General features: G+C 42.8%; 1 protein-coding gene across 1 annotated transcript in view; it reads left to right on the top strand.

The window, feature by feature from the left end:
- The window catches only part of TASP1 (taspase 1), a 170,409-nt gene extending 152,269 nt beyond the window's left edge, over positions 1-18,140 (top strand). The window contains exons 13-15 of the mRNA XM_044289495.1: positions 5,738-5,848; positions 5,924-5,997; positions 16,902-18,140. Of these exons, the coding sequence (XP_044145430.1) occupies positions 5,738-5,848; positions 5,924-5,997; positions 16,902-16,994 (278 nt within the window). The 3' untranslated portion in view covers positions 16,995-18,140. The remainder of the gene's footprint in view (positions 1-5,737; positions 5,849-5,923; positions 5,998-16,901) is intronic.
- The last annotated feature ends 2,982 nt before the right edge of the window (positions 18,141-21,122 follow it).

The following is a 21,122-nucleotide window of genomic DNA, read 5'->3' as shown; positions in this document are numbered from 1 at the left end:
TAAGGATATCGGCCGGTATGAGGCACAGTCCAGCGGATCTTTGTCCGGCTTTAGTAATACTACTATGGATGCATCATATAGGGAGTCTCGTAATTTGCCCATCCGCCATGCCTCTTTGAACATCTCTTTTCAGCTGGGGGCCAAGGATATCCACATATTTGGAATAAATCTCCAGGGGCAGCCCATCAGGACCAGGAGATTTTCCCTTCGCCAGACCATTAATTGCCTCCTATATCTCCTCCAGGCTTATATCCTCCTCTAACAAATAGCTTGCCCAACACTAACAGTAGAAGACAGCAATCTTGTACATGGGACTCTTTAAGAAGAACTTGCATAGACTTCAACTTGTGCAGAATGCCGCAGCAAGACTCCTAAAGGGTGTTGCCTGCCGAGAGCATATCACTACCTCTCTTAATGCCTTGCACTGGCTCCCCGTCCAACAACGGGTGATGTTAAAGATTGGATGCTTCATTCATAGGGTATTCCATGGTGTGGGCCCTTGTACCTGCAATGTAAATTCACGAGGTACGCCCCGTTGAGGACATTGAGGTCTAGAAACTCAGCGAACTTTAACATTATGTAAGTTAACAAGATCAGACGTGGAGGTAGATCCTTTTCGGCTCAAGGGGCCAGATTTTGGAACCACCTACCTCTGGCCCTGAAAATGATTCCCAGTCTTCTCTCATTCAGACGTGCTCTGAAAACCTTACTTTTCAAACAGGCGTTTGATCTTCCTATATAACACTTATTTGGTTTATATAATTTTTATTAATGTTCTTTTATTTTAAAGATACTTTTCCCCCACGTTTATTAAATTGTTTTTTTCACATTCTCTATATCTCGTCTGCACCCTTTGAACCTTGAGATCCCCCTACCTTCCTCCCCTTTTTCTTGACTCTCCATTTGATAAGTGCTAGGAAATTGGTCTCTGGAATAGGTGCCTTATTCTCTAGGCCTTTGTGGCCCATGGCAAAGTGTCTCGCCTTTTTTCCTACCTGTTGAATTAGTCAGCTAAGCGTATCGAGGCCAAAGGGTAAGACTGCGTGTACACAAGACTATAAATCATGTCGTCTAGATAGTACTCAAGCTCCAGCTCCCGAGTACGCCGCTCGTGATTGGTATAGATCACAATAGAAGTCAGCAAAACTCGATACAATGCCTTGGACAGAGTCTCTGACCTCACCACTTGGGATCTGTATGCGTAAGACCGGTGGAGCAGATGTATTTCTGTGGACTCTATGCGCTAGCACTCCTTCTGCCTTATCTCCCAACTCAAAGGCCTGTTTATAGAAAAATAACTTGCGGTTACTTTTTTCATGTAGATGGACCATGTACATCCTACCCTTTTGTAACCAATCCTGTCTATTTGCTTCGGCTTCCTTGACACAGACACTAAGGGAGTCCTCCTTTTTCTGTGCATCCCTTTTAATGCAGGAGATGGAGGATTTAAGGCACCCCCTGAGATACGCTTTCAACGTATCCCACAGTAGTAAGGTATTCGTATCTACGTCCTGTAACTCTAGGAATATTTGTAATTGGTCTGGGATCCTATCTTGATCCTTCAGGAGGGTGAGCCAGAATGGATGTATTCTTGTAAGCGAGGGCTGAATTCATGTGGAACATTGAACTGGGCTATTAAGGGTGCATGGTCAGTGCATGGTCATACACACCTTGGGGGCCATGAGATATAGTTGATAGTTCTAAGTATACATCAGGGGAGCCGAATAGGTAATCGATCCTGGATAATGCTCCACAAGAGGGAGTGAAACAGGAGTACTCCACAGACCCTGGATGTTTCTCTCTCCACAAATCTAACCACCCCATTTCCTCAATCCAGGCTGACAACAAAGTGAGCGAGCTGGAGACTGAGGAAGTCGGGTAAGCATGGAAACGATCCATATGTGCGTTCATGACCATGTTAAGGCCCCCCGCACATATTAATTTAGCATGCGGATACTGAGCCGCAAAGGTGGCCACAGTCTGCAAAAGTCATAAATTAGCAGATGGCGGACAGTAAATGCTCAGAATCACACATGGAGCACAGTTCACGTGTGCATACACAAAAATATACCTCCCATCCGGGTCAGTCTCAACTGTATGCAGTTCCCATCTAATGGAGCGATGAATTAGAAGAGACACTACCCTAGAGTGTGAGGTGCCATATGAGTGACTTGACAATTGAACCCATGGTTTCTGAAGCCTAGTGGCCGTTTCGGCCATCAAATGGGTTTCTTGCAAGCTGAGTATATGTGGGTTATACCTGCGGACATGTGCAAAAACAGACATTCTTTTAGCCGGGTTACCAAACCCCCTCACATTCCAGGACATTAACGATAGGGCGGCCATATTGTATGTGACTTATATCTGGAAACAAATCTGCCCTTCTGCTGTGTTTCAGGAGAACTTTTCCACATCGAAACGCCAAGTACCTATATAAGACTGCTTACAAGTAGTGATCTACCACATTGTGCCCAAACAAAGTATATAAACTTAAAATAGAACAAATAATGCCATAAATTAACATTGAGATAGTATAAGCAATGCCAAGTATGGGAGATTAACCTCCCTGTGGCTGAGTAGTCAGGGACCTGCATAGTACAAGGTGGTGAAGGTCTATGCAGGTATCTGACCAGCTCCTTATGCATGATACACATAGTGCTGACACCCAGCCAATAATGCACACATTAAACCATAAAACTCACTCCGGATCAACTGTGCGCAACTATTACGGAGTCCATAATGATATAACGGTGCCTGGATCGGATGGCGAATTTCCTCAGACATCGCAGGTATTGTGCCCTGTTAGCTGAGTCCTCAGGCAAATGGTGAGATATCGGTGCCGTCCCACACATCAAGATGGCGACCGTCTGCGCGACTTCTTAGCGATCCAATCAATCGCTTCCTTGGGATCCGTGAAGAAATGAGATTTTTCCCCTTCTACCACACGCAGCCTGGCGGGATAAGCCTTAGAGTATGGCAAGTTCATGTCGCGGAGCCTTATTTTAACAGAGATGAAGGTCACCCTTTTCTTTTGAAGCTCGGCGGAGAAGTCAGGGAAGAAGGATACTTTGGCGTTTTCGTACGTGATGGACTGCATCCGCCTTGCCTGGCTAGGGATAAGGTCCCGGTCTTTCCAATTTAACATGCGAGCCAAAAGAGGCCTAGGTGGGGCCCCAGGTGGTGGTGGGCGAGCTGGAACCCTGTGGGCCCGCTCTACTGCATATGCCATAGAAAAGGCTCCCTCGGGGAAGGTAGTCTTGAACCAGGTCTCCAAGAAGGCAGCGGGATCCGAACCCTCTGTTCTTTCGGGCAAGCCCAATATGCGCACGTTATTCCTCCTGGCCCTGTTCTCCAGGTCGTCACACTTTTGTTTCCATAAGGAGACCGAGTCTTCCAGGGCATGGATCTTGGCAGGTAAGGGACGGGTGAGGTCTTCTAGCTCAGAGATCCTCTCTTCCGCTCCCCGCACCCGTTCTGTGAGTTGTTAGACATCTTGTCTGAGGAGGCCCAAATCCACTCGTACCTCAGCAATCTTGGTAGTGAGAGAAGTTTGGCAGTCCAGAATCTGACATAAGCTGCTCATGTGCCTCTTTCAACGTAAGCTCAGACTCATCAGTAGCTGCTTGTTGTGACGCTTGTCCGCGGGTCTGTTGAGCGCGAGGTGTACTGGCTGCCGCGGCGCCATGTTGGTTGTCTTGGCACGCAAATTCTTTAAGGCGTTCTGCTGCTGCTTGAGCCTTGCTGGGTCCCATTTTTAGGTACCGTGGGATCCCGTGGCGTTGCACACCTTGTAAGTTGCCAAGTGAGCAGTGTCAGCACTCTGGATGGAGCAGGATGGTAATCGGGAGCCGGAGAGCAGATCAGATGCGGCCGTTCATGCCGGCAGCTAGCCACGCCTCCGGGGGAACTTTTTTAATGATTTATTACCGTTTGTACTAACATTTGCACAAAATAATAAGTGTTTAAAATGTAAAAGTCCTAATTCAGTACTCCAAAAATATCCTTCTCTTTCCTTTAAGAGGGACCTAATGCCAAGTTTTTTTTTTTACAGTCATGGGCGACTTTAATACTGGAAAAACATTTATAAAATTGCTCCACGACTGGAAAAAAAACAAAAAACCCTTGCTCTACAACGGATCATTGGCTTGTTGGCAGGCTCAGACTGGCCCACAGGGGAACAATGTGGGCCCCTAGTAGCTGACCCCCTGCACAAGTGAAACGTGGCAAAGTAGACGGACATATGGATAGGCTGGCTGAAATGCTATACAGTACATTGCTTAAGTTCATGTAGAAAAACTGGGTAGCATGGGCAGGCAGAATATGCATGTAGTTTTACAGTGGGCCCCCAAAATGAATTTTACTGGGGGGCCCTAGGCACCCCAGTGCAACACTGCATCAGTTTACACCACTGTAGTATCACATAATGTACTGTACCTCTTTGTTAGTCTTGCTACTGAGCATGACTTCCTTTCTTTGTATTTATGATAGGATGAACCCTGGAAGGAAGAAACACTTTTGGGTTTCAGTGTCTGAACTAATCACGTCTGTCACTGATGAACTGAAATAACCTAGGCCAACGTTATTTTAATTTTTTTAAGGTGGCAAGGAATATTTCAGATTGATAAAATGTGTATACTTACCTTCCTGAACCCCCTTCCATTCCAGCCCAATGCTCTTCCATGCTGCTGCTGTCATGACAGTGTTTTGGCTGTAGCAGTGGTGTACTGTAATACAGCTCGTGACTGCTGCAGCCAATCAGTCGCGACAGAGGTATAGGGCATAAGACCTCTGAGAACAATAACTGGCTGCAGCAGCCACATGTGTTTATACAGGCAAATTAGCACTGCGGTCATGGCAGCAAAGGCCACTAGGGTGGACTGAGCAGCAGCACGCGAACAGAAGGTAACATTTTTTTCTATTAATCCAATACCCTGTCGTTTAAAAAAAAAACTATATATATCTTGGATAAACAATGAAAAAAGTTATAAGGATATGATAGTTTCAGCAGAGAAAGTTTACTGTTTGTGTATTGAAAAGAAGTACAGTTTTCCAATATGCTTTTGGTTTTCAAGATCTTGCTGTCATTCAATAGAAAGCTACGGTAATTGGTATACAGTCAGTGGATAAAAATCTGATGCTGATTACACATCCATGGCTCGTTACAAGACCAAGCTCTGAAAGGAAGCCAACAATGAATAAACATTAGATAACTGCAAGCAGAGTTCTTGAGAACCATTGATAACCTATATTTGCAGAATATTTTAAAGGGAAGCTGTCACCATAAAAATACAATGTAAGCTACAGGCAACATGTTATAGAGCAGGAGGAGCTGAGCAGAGTGATATATAGATCTGTGGGAATAGATTCAGTATAATCTGTATTTTAAATTCCTGCTCATTTCGGGCTTAGAAGTCAAGGAGGCGGCCCCATCAGTGACTGACCGATATCTCTGTATACATCATAGCGGGAAGACTGTCAATCACTAATAGGACAGTCTCCTGGACTTCAAAGTCCAGAATGAGCAGGAATTTAAATGTATAAAATACAAGTTAAGGGGATTTTTTCCAACAAGACTGTATACCAATCTGCTCAGCTCCTCCTGCTCTATAATTTGCCTGCAGATTAAACGCCTTGTTCCCTTCAATGGTAGATCATTACAAGGTCAGTTTTAAATCACTAATTGCTTTTTTCAACAGTAAAAAAAAAAAACATATTTAACCAAAGTAATGATTTTTAGGCTCGCCCTTCCTGGCTAACGAAGATAGCATTCTTGGCGGTGTAATTGTTCTTCGATCATGTAGATGTTCCTCGAAGCTGGACTCGGCAGACGATAAACAGGCTCTACTAGGTACAAGACTACAAATCTTTATGGCTTAAGCCTATGTACAGATGTTTGTCACTAATTCTTGATTTTACTTTGCAGTTGAGTTCCTGTGGAGCCATACTACAGAGAGCATGTGCGTTGGTTACATGTCTGCTCAGGATGGCAAAGCCAAGGTTTGTAAAGGGTGGTTTATTCTTGATCAGTAAGATATTCTTTTGACGACAAACCATTCACAATGGGCTTTCTGAACATGAAAGTTATGGATAGGCACTTACCACCCCCCTTTTAATCATTTGTTCTCAAAGTGAAAAAAAATAAAAATAAATGCTCTGACTTCGAAAATTGTCTTTGTTTACCAGTCAGTGGTGGCTGATCTTAGATGTCCTTTTATGTTATCTCACTTCATAGACCATAAAGTACGGTATGCTATTTGTGTTGCTGCATTTTCGCCCGTTCCTCGTAGGATCTGCTTAGAATTACCTTTTTTTTTGTGGATTATGGTATTTTAAGTTGGCAAGTAATGGTTTGTACATTTGTGTTGTGCCAAAAACATTTCTGCATGTGAGCATTTATTTGGCCTCCTTCACATTTCCGTGTCCATTAGACGTCTGTGGAAAATCTGTCTGTGAAGAATCCGTGTTTGGTCCTTTTTTTCTCTTTGTGTTTCATCCATATTCCAGATACATTGCTAGGCTGAGCATCTCCTACCAATGATTTGTGAAACACTGACAGAACACAGATGCCACCTGTGTTGAAGACATTTTTCACAGACTAATACTTTCATGGGTGTTTTTGGTCCGCCTTACGTACTACAGTAGCACACATCTCTACGATTGAGTTGTGTGCTGTCCGTGGAAAATAATAATCGCACACTGCCTTGAAAAATGGAAATGTGAACGAGGCCTAAGACACAGCTGTAAAAAGAATAGTGAAAAGTAAAATAAAAATTTGAATATTTACTGTCCCAATCCTGTTTAGCGACATGCCAGCCATGCTAGACACATCCCCCTTTTCACCCAGGCAGCCCCATGAGCATCAGAGCATTTCCGCAGATCTGGTGACGTACTGTATCGGGTCCCTAAATGGGAATGCTATGCGGAGGCTTCCGTCTATCTGTGAGCCCAGTGATGTCACTGGCACTAATGGGCAGGCTTTAGTGCTACCCTCGCCTGTAAAACAGCTGGGGAAGCACTAAAGCGAACCCCTTAGTGCCAGTGACGTCATCAGCAACAGTTCTAGGTGGAAGGTATCATTACATTTAGCTGAGCTAGTCCTACAAGATATTGGGGGATATTTATCAAATTGGTGTAAAGGAAAACTGGCTTAGTTGCTTATAGCAACCAATCAGGATCCAACTTTCATTTTTCACAGCTCCTCTGAAAATGCTGTGTTTTTTCTGCATGAACGTTCAAAACCTGCATTGTGTACAGGTAGTCTACTGAGTCATGCACACCACCATAGTTTTGGTCCACGTTTCATCCGCATGCATTTGCGAAACTCGTGCATACCTGTAGTTTCTGTGGGTCCGCACAAAATGCTGTTCACATCCTTGTGATTGTTTCTCCGATTCTAGAACAGGTCCCATTCTTGTCTGTTTTGCGGGCAAGAATAGGCATTTCTACTGATAGGAGTCAGTAAATTGCAGTTTGCGTATTTTGCAGGCCACAAAATAGATACGGTCATGTACACAAGACCTTGTATATAGTTCACTTCAATCTATATTCTATTTAATATGAGGACAAACTGGAGGGACCAGATGGTCTTATTCTGCTGCTATTCTGTTTAATGAAGTACCGAACAGAGAATGAACATCTGTATTAGTCTCGTTAGTCTGATGTGTTCTATATGCTCATTATAATAATAAAAAGCTACATTTTTTTTAGGTTTCCAGGATGTTCAGCATGTCCTGATTATAGTCCAGCAATTCAGCACATTGACAGTGGTGCATGAACATGTCTGAGAGCAGACTAGGGGTTACAGACTACAAGAACACAAAGTTGATTTTGGCTTAATGACATGACTTGAGCCACATTCAAAGCATTTCATATCTTTTTGATGGTGAAAAGGGATTAAGAACAGATGCTGTAGGTGATGAATTTCACACTTTACGATATTGCAGATAGTTGGCTTCTATATCTAATTTATACAGATTTCCTATTTTGCTTTTTCAAAATAAAATTTATTCTTTTCAGGTGGTAACCCTCTGAGGCATTGCCTTTTCTTTATTTTAGTTTGAGTCATTTTTCTAACATCGCCGCTTGATATTCTTATTAAAAAAAGTGTATTTTATTTACAGGGAGCTTGATGCAAATGATGGTGATGTTCAGAGGGGCTTAAAGCCCCTACAGCTTCCACTTATGACCACAGAAGTGGTGCGCGGTGAATTCCTGTCTTTGGAGGGAACAAAGCTTCCAGCTTGACCCGCCGAGGGAATGTCATTTCTCACTTCTTTTACAAATTGAAATATAGCAAATATGTAGACATGTTTTAGTTGTATTCCGGCTGCCTCTCGGCATGTTTGCCGTGCTGCTGCCGGAACACCGACCCGCCCCCATTATAGTCAATGGGGCTGGAGCGGACCTCCAGCGTCATGCGTGCACTAGCGGAGAAGGCTGCCGCTAGTGTGAAACTAGCCTAACTCATTTTCAATACTTTTTTTTTTTTCTTTTCCTTTTGGCAGCCATGCTGTGATGTAATGAGGACAACTGCATAAACTGAGAATTTTCATTAATTAGTTATGACTTCAGTGGATCATTCATGCATTTCATAAGAAAAAATAAAAAATGTATTCAACTTCAAACAAGATTTTTTTTTTTTTCCTGAATAGAGTATTAAAACCTGCTATGTAATAAACAATAACAAAACTACAGTGATGTTTTTTCCAACTGAATGTCAGACATGTGCAACTGTATGCCGTACGGATGGATATGTTTTTTTTTGTTTGTTTTGTTTCGTTTTTTTGCATACAGTCGAGAGTTGTTTTGGAAGAAAAAATCCTATGGGAGTCATTTACGAACTTACACTAACAAGGAAGCTGGCGTAGATTTAGACAGGCGGTGGATCTGCCGAACAGCGCAGTGTTATCAAGACCGGCATTTAAAACGACAGTCTTAATAAATGACCCCCTATATCTCAAGTTATACAGTCAGCCAAAGAAAAACGCTTTTCCTGTCACACGACCCTGGTTTGGTTCTGCATCTGAGCCTCATTTTTGCGGCTCGGGTGCAGACCCATTCACTTCAACGGGGCAGCTAAAGATGCGGACAGCTCTCCAGTTGCTGTCCGCATCCGTTGCTCCATTACGTGGCCCCTCAAAAATTATAAGTCATGTCCTATTATTGTCCGTTTTACGGACAAGAATAGGCATTTCTATAAAGGGCCGTCCGTTCCGCAAAGGCACACGGGTGGCATCTGTGTTCTGCGGATCCGCAATTTGCAGACTGTAAAATACGGAACGGTCGTGTGAACAAGCCCGAAAACTGTATTTCATTATTTATGCAAGTACCTTTTTTTTAAAATTAATTTCAGCTTCTATATTGGTAGAATTGGCATTTTAGGGTCCCTGAGCTCCATGATGTCACATCGCTAAGCTCTGCCGCCGCCAAGGCAGCTCTAAGCTCCGCCTTCGTCGACCTGATAAAGCTCACTCTTAGCTAAGCAGTGCAACCTGGGCACTTTTGCTACTACTCTGCTCTTGAAGGGGCTTACCTCCCAAAGTGGACCCCTTTGCCTCTGAACTGACTGTACAAGGCAGTATGACTGCCCCGGTTTAGTCTTTTTTTTTTTAAACCTTCCCCTGGGGCCCCAAATATTGGTTGTTTGTAGCTCCATTCCCCTGAAGACGCCGCCTTGAGCGGTGAAACATGTCGGGGGAGCTGCGTCTCACAATATTTTAAAGATTATGGCAGGGCTATTTTGAGCAATAGCACGGCGATCTGCAGACGCTGTGCGTACAAGCTCACATGACAGGAGTAGAATAGACATAGTTAACAGTTATCGACACAGGATACAGCATAGCCTTAGGAAGGACTAATCATTTCAAATAGTGATTAGCACAGCACTTAGATTGATCTGCTTACTGAGTGAGTGAGGTATAGTTTAAACAGTCTAAACTGTTTTGGTGCCAGAAGACACCAGTAGACAAATGAGTTTACAATTCAATACCAGGTGGCACGTCTAACCAATCAGTCAGTAATTATATTAGACTACTATATACCACTCCTAGAAGGATATAACTATATCCCCCACTTTTGACTGTATACGGTGACGGTACGTCACATACCTCTACCCCTGTCAAATATCCCTCCATATGTATTTTTAAAGTTCTCAACAGAGTCCTTTTTTGTTTTTGTTTTTTGGTGTATGTGAATAAGAAATAAAAGTTATGTTTTAATAAAAAGACCACAAACAGGAAATTATAGTCTTTGGACTATTGAACCATATTATTGACCTCCTGGGTCCAGTGGATTATTCTGAAATAATGACTTTACAAGGCAGTATGACTGGCCCGGTTTAGTCTTTTTTTTTTTTTTTTTTTTTTTTCCAGCCTTCCCCTGGGGCCCCAAATATTTGCTTGATTTGCATGGTGGTAAAGTCTGCCCCTGGAAATGGTAATGGAACATTCCAGTAAAGACTAATGCATTGTGTTATACCTAGTGCAGGGCTTGAGGGGACATGCATGACTTATTTTCGTAATGTTCTTAAAAGGGCATTTCCTAGATTTTTAAATTGATGAGGTCATCAGTATCTGGTCAGTGGGTGACCAACACGACCCCCGCTAATCAGCTGTTTGAGAAGGCATTAGCACTCGCAGTAGCACCGCAGCCTTTTCTCAGCGCCGTACATTGTACAGCGGTTGTGCTTAGTATCCCAGCTCTGCCCCATCTACTAAAATGGGGGTGAGGTGCGCTTAGGCCATGTGACCGATCAGTGTGACATCACATGGCCTAGGAAAAGTCGCGATAAGGCTGCGGCGCTACTTCCACTGCCGGTACCTTCTCAAACTGCTGATCTGCAGGGGTCCTGGGTGTCGGACCCCACCAATCAGATGCTGATGACCTATCCGGAGGATATGTCACAAGTTAAAGGGGTTCTGCACTTTCATTTAACTGATGATCTATCCTCTGGATAGATCATCAGCTTCTGATCGGCGGGGTCCGACACCCGGGACCCCCGCCGATCAGCTGTTTGAGAAGGCAGTGGCGCTCCAGCAGTGCCGCGGCCTTCTCACTGTTTACCGCCGGCCCACTGACGTCACGGCTAGTATCAACTAGCGTGGGTGCGGCTAAGCTCCATTCAAGTGAACAGAGCTTAGCCCCGCCCACACTAGTTGATTCTAGTCATGACGTCAGTGGGCCGGCGGTAAACAGTGAGAAGGCCGCGGCGCTGCTGGAGCACCGCTGCCTTCTCAAACAGCTGATCGGCGGGGGTCCTGGGTGTCGGACCCCCGCCGATCAGAAGCTGATTATCTATCCAGAGGATAGATCATCAGTTAAATGAAAGTGCAGAACCCCTTTAAAATATCTTGGAAAATGCCTTTAAATCCCTTTGTCGCTTTCCTCAGACCCTGCGCTATGATGATCACTCCTCTTTTAATGGAAATAAATAAATGCTTGTCTTTTGCCATTTTCTCCATTGACTCATTTTCGAGTAGACACAGATAGTACTGAGGATTTCTGCCAGGAAGACTCGGCTAAGCAGTTTCTAATCATACGTTCTTGGAATTGGCAGAAAACCAAATCTAGAATTATAAAACTGTAATCTTGCATATTAGGGTTTCTTTAAATGGTAAGTTAGAGCCGTAATAATAATTCTAGTCATCTTCATAAAACATAAAAGGGCAGGTGGTAAACCACACACAATTAAAAGCCGTAATCCCATCTGCAGAGCACTTAGTGATACGTCCTTGTAATAATGCAGCCTTGTTCCCTGTCATTGTATCGTCATGTCTCTGACTTGTGTGGTTTCTCTGGAAATCCCTAACAACCACATTTTCTTCATCTGTGGCCTTAAGTTGCACAGAACATTATGCAAGTGGTGGCGTTAGATTTTGCAGCCGACTGAACCCACATTTTTTTCTTAACACTGAGATTTACTATTTGAAATATTCTTTAGACAATCCTTTCACATCCCTAACACATTTTTTTATGTGGGCTTCTTTTCTAAGAGCAGGGCACATTTTTTTATTTACATTTTTTCTTTTTTTTTTATGTAGAATTTTCTGGTTGTTGCTTGAGAGTAGTCTGTACCGGCCCCTGTAACAGCAATTTGCCTGTGTTGTTTGGGCCACCGCCTATAACTGCAGTCTGGCTTTGTAGACTGTTGACAGGTGGATAGGTGATGAATATAAATTGTAGGAAAACCTCTTTAAAGTGGGTTTCAAACCAGTACCTGGATCTGAATACTTTTGGTAATATCATTTAATAAAAAATTTTGTATAGTCACGGCGTTATTCAATAAATTAAATCTGTATAGCGCCACCTGCTGTTTGGTCTCTGAGATGGCCGCACATGCTCAGTTCCGTTCAACTGCCTCCTGATCTCTGATAGGGAGAGAGCTACAGCAGAAATAACACACTTCCTTAGCTGCAGGACATCTCCCCTGAGCAGCCAGCATGATTGAAATCTAGCAGAGTAATTGAAGCGATGAATGGGGAGATCTCTGGATCCATGTGAGGTACAGGGCTGGCTCTGTGTTAGACATAATATAGTACATGACAATCTCTTTCTGATTCTCATTTTTTGCATTAATCAGGGGATACCCCCTTTAAGTATCTTTACTATAGCAGTGATAAATGCTGCGCACCTTGCACAGTAATATGCCCCAGTTGGAGCCTAGCTGCAATACCCAGCCAAGGCTACTACACTTTGAATGGATCTGTGCTCCCAACTTTGTTCTCAGTTGTAGTTTCAGCACTAGCCATTACAGGTTACCAGGTGTGAGACCCAGACGATCTGATATTGATGACCTATCCTGAGGGTATGTCGTCAATATCATTAGCCCCCCCAAAAAAAACTTTAATATTATTTTGCTAAATTTCCTCTTGCAGCCAACTCCAAGAAGGAACAAATATAAACCTTGCATCAATTTATTGCATTTATTTTTATTACAATCATTTAATGTTCTCCATAAAAAGCTTTATTTAAAGGGAACCTGTCATCAACTTTATGCTTACCTCACTAAGGGCAGCATCAATTAGTGACAGAAATGCTGATTTCAGCGGTGTGTCACCCATGAGTTAAAAGTAAGTGGTTGATGAGGCCTTGAAAAGAGTCAAATCTACCTGAGAAGAGTCCTGGTTATTCCTAATCTCCTGCTCTCCCGCCCATCTGCTGATGATTGGCAGTTGTCTCCTAGAGAGAAAGGGAGAAAACTAGGTAGAAGACTGTCAGCCATCAGCAGGTGGGCAGGAGAGCAGGAATTTCCAGGCCTGGGCTGCAATCATTGTGATGTTGGTTCTCGGCAACCACTTACTTTTAACTTATAAATGACAGACCCCTGAAATCAACTCACCTGTCTCTACTTTATTCTGCTGTTAGTATGGGCAGCACAAAGTTGATGACAGGTTTTCCTTTTAAGGTATTTTCTCAGACCCAAAACCACTCTGAAAACAATCTTAAAGGGGTTGTCCCATTACAATAACCTATCGCCTATCCGCAGGATAGGGCTTAAGGGACACATTTATTAAGACTGGTGTTTTAGATGCTGGTCTTAATAAGCCCTATACCTGACGGTGGATCCCCCGGAGTTATGAAGAGGCACCATCCTCTTCATCATTTAGGGGGATCTACTGCCACTTTTAAATGTAAGCCGGCTTCCTAGCTGTCCTACATTTAGACCATTTTCTACCGGCTCATCCCCTTCCCTGCTCCCCTGGCTTGAGTGGGGAGTAGTTGCAGATTGCGGCTCAAAGGACCTTTGCGCCGCAATCTGCGCAAGAAATAACCTAATTTAGGGGATCATTTATTAAAACAGAAATACGCCTAAGTGTCTGATTGGCGCGGGTCTGACTGCTGGGGCCCCCGCTGATCACGATTTAATATGAAAGATGTAAACTTATATATAAAATAAACATAATTTAGCTGTTTGTGAAAACGCTCTGCAAGGAGGAGAGAGACGTTTGTAGAGCCATCTGTAAGAGAAATACAAACTGCCCTTTTGCATTAGTGTGAGAGGCTATGTCCGTAATCCACCAGAAATGATAATCATTGGAAGTTACATGTGAATGTAAGCTATGCATATACAAGCAGATAAGTCATGAGGTACAAAGTCTCCTCTGTTACATTATCCATGTGCCGACTCGTACACAGAGCAAGGTGCTTCAGGCATTTCCTTTATAGGTGAACTCTCAGTGCTTATGGAGATCGCGGTCTTCGCAGTTGCATCCTTTGACATCTGCTCTACATTGTTATCATATTCTCCAGTCGGGAATCTCGATTCTGATGACAGAAACAGCTGCTGCTCTCAGTCCTTCTTCTGAAGAGATGTTTTTGACCTTTCCTGAAATGAGTTAATCTCCCTCTTCTAGTTCTGTCTCCCAAGCTTCTGTAGAGAGAAGCTGTGAAGCTTCAGTTGCATATGATCAGAAACATTCATGTATCTTGTAAAACACTAACATCTTGCAACATTGTTCTTTTTAGTACTTTTTAATATTTGGGGGGAAAAAATTATGCCTTGAAGGGAACCTGCCAGGAGATCATGCTGCGTGATCCACAGGCAGCATAAAATACCGACATACTCCCTTTTTACAAAAAGTTATTTTACTCTGAAACCCTGCAGTATTTCAGAGAGAATTTTGGCTAGTTTCTAACAGCACTAAAATATTCCGGCAGGCTGTTTTTTCCCAAAAAATTCGGTCTGAGCATGCGCAGACCACAATGCCAGATCCGTTTTGCTGGAACACTCGGGCATTAATGCATTTCAATGGGAAAAAATGCTGAAAATGGGAAAAAAGTTATCCGGAATTTTGGACTGAGAGAAAACCGCATTTTATCTCCGTCCTGAAAAGTCAAAAATACTAATGCCTCATGCGCACTACTGTAGTTATGGTCCGCATCCGAGCTGCAGTTTTTGCGGCTCGAAAGTGGACCCATTCACTTCAATGGGGCCGCAAAAGATGCGGACAGCACTCTGTGTGCTGTCTACATCCGTTGCTCCGTTCCGAGGCCCCGCAAAAAATATTACATGTCTTATTCTTGTCCGTCTTGCGGACAAGAATAGGCATGTCTACAATGGGCCTTCTGTTCCGCAAATTGAGGAAGGCACACAGGTGTCTTCCGTTTTTTGCGGACTGCAAAAAACTGCACGGTCGTGTGCATGAGGCCTAAACTGAAGACATCCTGATGCATCCTGAACGGATTGCTCTCCATTCAGAATGCATTAGGATAAAACTGATCAGTTCTTTTCCGGTATTGAGCCTCTAGGACGGAACTCAATGCCGGAAAAGAATAATGCTAGTGTGAATGTACCCATAATGTCATATACCCTTTCAATGTCCAGTCAAGTGTTATCAGTGAATAGAATAGTTTTTTTGTTTGTTTTTTAAACAGACACTACAATCACATATTAAGGCTACTTTCACACTAGCGTTTTTCTTTTCCGGCATAGAGTTCCGTCACAGGGGCTCTATACCGGAAAAGAACTGATCAGGCATATCCCCATGCATTCTGAATGGAGAGCAATCCGTTCAGGATGCATCAGGATGTCTTCAGTTCAGTCATTTTGACTGATCAGGCAAAAGTGAAAACCGTAGCATACTGCGGTTTTATCTCCGGCAAAAAAAACTGAAGACTTGCCTGAATGCCGGCATTTTTTTCCATAGGAATGTATTAGTGCCGGATCCGGACATCAAAATACCGGAATGCCGGATCCGTCCTTCCGGTCTGCGCATGCAGACCTTTTAAAAATGAGGGGGGGGGGGGGGCGGAAACGGATCTGTTTTGCCTGATGACACCAGAAAAACGGATCCGGTATTGCAATGTATTTTTCAGACTGATCAGGCATTTTTCAGACTGCTGATCAGTCAGAAAAAATGACATCCGCTTGCAGTTTGCCTAATCAGGCAGTCAGTTCAGGCAACGGAACTGCCTGCCGGAATCAAACAACGCAAGTGTGAAAGTACCCTTACAGCCTATGAGCAGCAAAGCTGTTATACTGTTATCCTAATTCTAATCATCTATTTTTCCATGTAACCCTAACAGATATCAGGTGTGAACTGTTAAATTAGAGGTCTAACCCAACACCATGCGGTTTGAATGCAATTTCCCATTTAACCTGCAATGGAAATAATGGCCAACCAGAAGAAGGCGCTCGTAGGATAAATGTGTGGTCCCTCATAGGGATTTGTTATGCTCACCTAACGCCAATGAAAGCTTAGGAAGCGGGAGTAGAGGTTGGTCCAGTCGGCGCTATCATTGTTCTTCGGGGGCAAAGGCCAATCGACCAAAGGAGTAGTGAAACCATAGGATGGAAACAGGTGGACTGATTGAGTCTCACTGCTGGCAGGCTATAAACGACAGGTAGTTGGAGACATCTGCCTGCTGTCCAACTTGAAAAGGGGTCCTGAGTACCCCGAAACACGTTGTCCATGTGAAAAGTAATTTTAAACCTTTTTTTAAGTCCTAAAGTTTACCAGTACATTGGTTGTGGTTTTGCACCTGCCAGCTATCACTTCAGAATATTCAGTCCATCTGGTTCAGTTCTACAATTTAACCTGTAATGGTCACTTGGGTTCCCGATCTGAAATCTGTTGGTGCTCTTATGGAGAGCAATAGTCACAATTTATTTCGGGAACAGTTTGCATTGATGACTTTTTGGGGAAGGCTAAGGCAGCTCTCCATTTTAAATACCCCCCAGAAGAGCACCCTCCAGAAAAGATATTGGCTTCTAGACCTGTATAAGCTGTTTGGGAGGAGAACGGAATCTACTTTTAGTTAAAGCTGAATTTTTTTACTTTGGTTGAACTTGTATTTTTAAACACCTGGTTAACAACCTGAAGATTGGCCATCGGAAATGCATTCTAGGCTGCGGTTATTTGAGTTCTTAACCTCTCCTTTTTTTTTTTTTTTTTTTTTTTTAGACTCATATTTCCAGGCTTCCTCCAGGTGCTGTCGCAGGCCAGTCTGTCGCCATTGAAGGTGGTGTGTGTAGGTTAGTGAACCCACACAGCTGAACACGACTCTTCCCTGGTTCACCAGCTGCTTCTTCCTCACTGATGGCACACTCCTGGAGATACTCTACTTTCAGAATCTGTTATCATTGCACAGTATGCACCATAAAACACGAGCAGCATGCAACGGTGTATCCTGTAATCCTCTTGTACCACAGTGAAGGCTTCTTCTGATAATATTGTGCTTACTTCCAGTAGGCTGCTTCAACCTCTCCGTTGTTATTGGCCCTTGTATTAGCTAGACGTACCCCTTTTCCAAATGATCCGTTCTGTTTCCAACGTATAGTGTATGTTTGATTTTGATGTCCTTGTTCTCTAATATTTTACTAGTTTTCCAATTTATATTTTCCATGAAATTCCAAGTGGTTTTTGAGTAATTCTGTGTCTCTTTAAATCCCTGGCTGTCGTAATGGTAAAGTGTGCACAGTGCAGATGGAAGAATTGCTCAACTGCATTTTTTTTCGTACATAACCTAGCATGGGTCAGTTTAATTTTATATATATATATTTTTTTACCATAACTGCGTTTAATTTATTATCCACAGAATGGTATTACTTACGAATTATTAGTTGCTATATTCTCTTGCAATTTAAAAGTACTGCATGATAAAGTGACATCCTTGTTGAAAAAATGCCACTCTTGTCCATAGGCTGTGTCTGCAAGTGAATGAAGCAGAGCTACACGTGTTGTAGACGCGATTGGTGCTGTTCCAACAAGGAAGCTGCTATATTATTTTATTTCATAAAGCCCCTTTAAGTGACGGCCTGAATTTATTCATGGGGTATATGAAGACATATTTATGGTATACACATATAATGTTATAGTAAAATTAAAGCGAAGGAAATATACACAATAACTTCACATAGACACAACTGAAGCTTAATGGAAACATATATCAATTATATATATATATATATATAAGTCTACAGTATACTTTAGAGGTGCTTCCAAGCAAAGCTGTGATCTTCTATAACACGCATTAACTGGTCAATAGGTCAACTTTTGTCCACTGATGTTTCTTGCAGTTGAAAATGTACTGTAGTAAAACGTAAAGGTATATAAGTCTATGTACTGTAAACTGAATATTTCCGCTCAGTTCTTTTAAGTATATTTTCTATGACTGAAAATAAAGTCAAATATTACTATACACTTTTTTTGACTCCAAGGACTTTTTTCACCCACACTATTTATTTAAAGGGTCTCTAAGTTTTCCAACAACTTTGATATGTCTCCAATGACATTACTAAGTTTTGGTCGAGGGGGTCTGAGTGCTGGGACACCCCCACCACCAATCGCTAGAACGAAGAAAGAGAACCGCTCTCTCCTGGCTGCAGAGGAGGAAATCCAGAGGGGCGCATAGACTTCTATTGAGCCCGTCTCCTGCAGCAAGGAGAGAGAGGGCAATATGCAAGTGCTTTGTTCTCCTCGCTCTAGTGATCACGGAGGGGGTCTCTGCATTCAGACCCCCACCAATCATAAATTTTGGTTTGTCTCTATGACATCAACATTTTTTGTAAAACTCAATGACCCTTAAAAAAAAAAAAATGACATGTCAGTTTGGGTAAAAGTATTGTGTTGCACTGTTCCTCTGCTATGCCTCCTAAAAAAATGTATGAATATGTTATCAACCGTTTGTTACCGTTCCCCTTGTCTATGGGGTGTGTCACTGAACTGTCTGACATTTCAGCAGCGTGCTTCAACACCCTCCTCACAGTTGACAGGCTGCTGTGTCTTAAAATACACCAGACAGATGTCAACCACTGCAGAGAGGAGGGCGAGCACTCTGCTCGTGTGTCCGATGTATTCTTTAAATGCTCCTAACAGTCACAATATTTTTTGCCATTTTAGCTAATAGTACGGTGAACCTTAAATAGGGTAGAACAGTCTGATGACAGATGCACTTTAAAGAGAACCTGTCACAACAAATCCATTGCATTCTGCAGGCAGCATCTTATAGAGCAGGAGGAGCTGAGCAGATAAGTGATCAATATCAGATCGGTGGGAGTCCGACTCCTGCCGAGCAGCTGTTTGAAGAGAACACAGCATCCCTGTCAGATCCCCGCCTATCTAAGGCTACTTTCACATCTGCGTCTTTGCTGAATCCGGCAGGGATGAACAAAAATGCTCCCGTTATGACAATACAACCATCTGCATCCATTGTATTATCTGTGAAAAGACTAATACAGATCTGGCACTAAAACTATTTTAAGTTAATGGGAGCCGGATCAGTTTTCTTTTGTGTCTGAGAAAACGGATCTGGCACGATAGACTTGATCAGTATCCCATGACGCACACAGAAATGCTGCTTGCAGCGTTTTTATGTGCGGCATGGGAACGCAAAGAAATGGAACAGAATGCATTCTGTTGCACTTCGTTCAGTTTTGTCCCTATTGACAATGAATGGGGACAAAACTGAAGTGTTTTCCACCGGTTTTGAGATCCTAAGCGCAGATGTGAAAATAGCCTAATATTGATGACCTATCCTGAAGATAGGTTATCAATATCGGAAACTGGATATTTAAGACCTCCCTGTGCACAACTATCAGTGATTGAGCACTCTCTATGTATACACACTTACACAGGAAATGCTATCAATCACTGAGAAATATAGCTCCCGTGTACAACTGAAGAAACGGCACAGATTTAAAAGGGATTTCCGTGATATTTTTACTGATGACCTTTCCTCTCGATAGGTCATCACTATCTGATTGGTGGGGGTCCGACATCTGCGACCCCGCCAATCAGCTGTTTGAGAGGGCACCAGTGCCCACAGTAGCACTGCGACCATATCGCAGCTCACCAAGCACAGTGCTGTCTATGTGCTTGGTATTGTATCACTTCAATGGGGCTGTACTCCGCCTAGGCCATGTGACCAACGAATGTGACTTTACTGTCCTATAGAAAGCCGTGCTGATACTGTGAGCACTGATGCATTCTCAAACAGCTGATTGGCAGGGGTCCCGGGTGTCGGACCCTCATCGATCAGATTGTGATGTCCTATCCTGAGGGTGTCATCAGTAAAAATATCTCTGGGAAAACCCCTTTAAACATAGAAATTCTAAGTTGTATTGAATATTTTTTCATAAAACTTTCAGTCTGCTCAGGTTATCCTGGTCTAAAACATGCTGCCTGCAGATTGCATTCCTTTATATGGTAATGGATCATCTTCAAACAAGTCTTTTGATCCAGTAGCTCCTCGACAGTGCCTTCTGCATATGCAGAAGCTGCTAATAGGAGTCTAAAGAGAAGAGAGCAGGAGCAACTGCAGAGAAAGAAAGAAAGACATGTCCTGGACCCAGAGAAGCAGAGATTCAGCTTTTCTTGTCTCAGCTTAGTGCTGGATTAACAGTTACACTGCTCAGTATTGCTGTATAATATCATTCATGCAGCTACTACAGTATTATAGGGGAGCACCATTTCCTCTTCTCTGTGTGCTAGGTTTAAGAGACTATGCTCAGCAAGAAACTGACAGATATGCAGCCTGGTGATAAATGCAGCATACAAGTCATATATGGATATAGCAAAGTATAAACTAACTGCCGGAGTACTACAGTAGTAGTATAGCTACTACACCAATCTGTGCTATTTGCTGTTCTCACTTAAATGAGTGTCACTTTGCACTTTCACATAGCGTGCCACAAAGTCAGATTAAACTTTGCAAAATCTTTAATGGATACATATTATGTTATTTCTCACGTACAAACGACACTTTATTCTGAAAACTCCCCTAAACCACAGGTACACTTTAAGGTGAATAAACTAAGTAGAGCTATTTACAATTAACCAATACTTCTCTTTTCTGTCTCCCTAATTCCCCTAATTTGGGACCATTCATAGAATAACACACAATTTAATAATCCAATAAACCATAACAACAAACTGTTATAACAGTGTAGAGATATAAATGTGCAGCAGTTAGCGACATTGTACAATTAGGTGAATCTTCAATCCAATTATCTATAGGAAATCATTTTACGTATGTAGTCGCAGTGACTCGGATATAGCTGGAAGTACCCTGATTACTTAACTTTACCCTAATGACCTCACAAAGTAATGCTGGTCTCCGCTTTATTAGAGGCTAGACATAAATGTTGGGCTTGCAGGTTAGATTTCGTCTTCGCTACACGCTTG

The sequence above is a fragment of the Bufo gargarizans genome, chromosome 4, assembly GCF_014858855.1.
Source record: "Bufo gargarizans isolate SCDJY-AF-19 chromosome 4, ASM1485885v1, whole genome shotgun sequence".
Lineage (NCBI taxonomy): Eukaryota > Metazoa > Chordata > Amphibia > Anura > Bufonidae > Bufo > Bufo gargarizans.
Note: the sequence above shows the minus strand (reverse complement) of the source record. Positions and strands in the feature narration are given on the sequence as shown.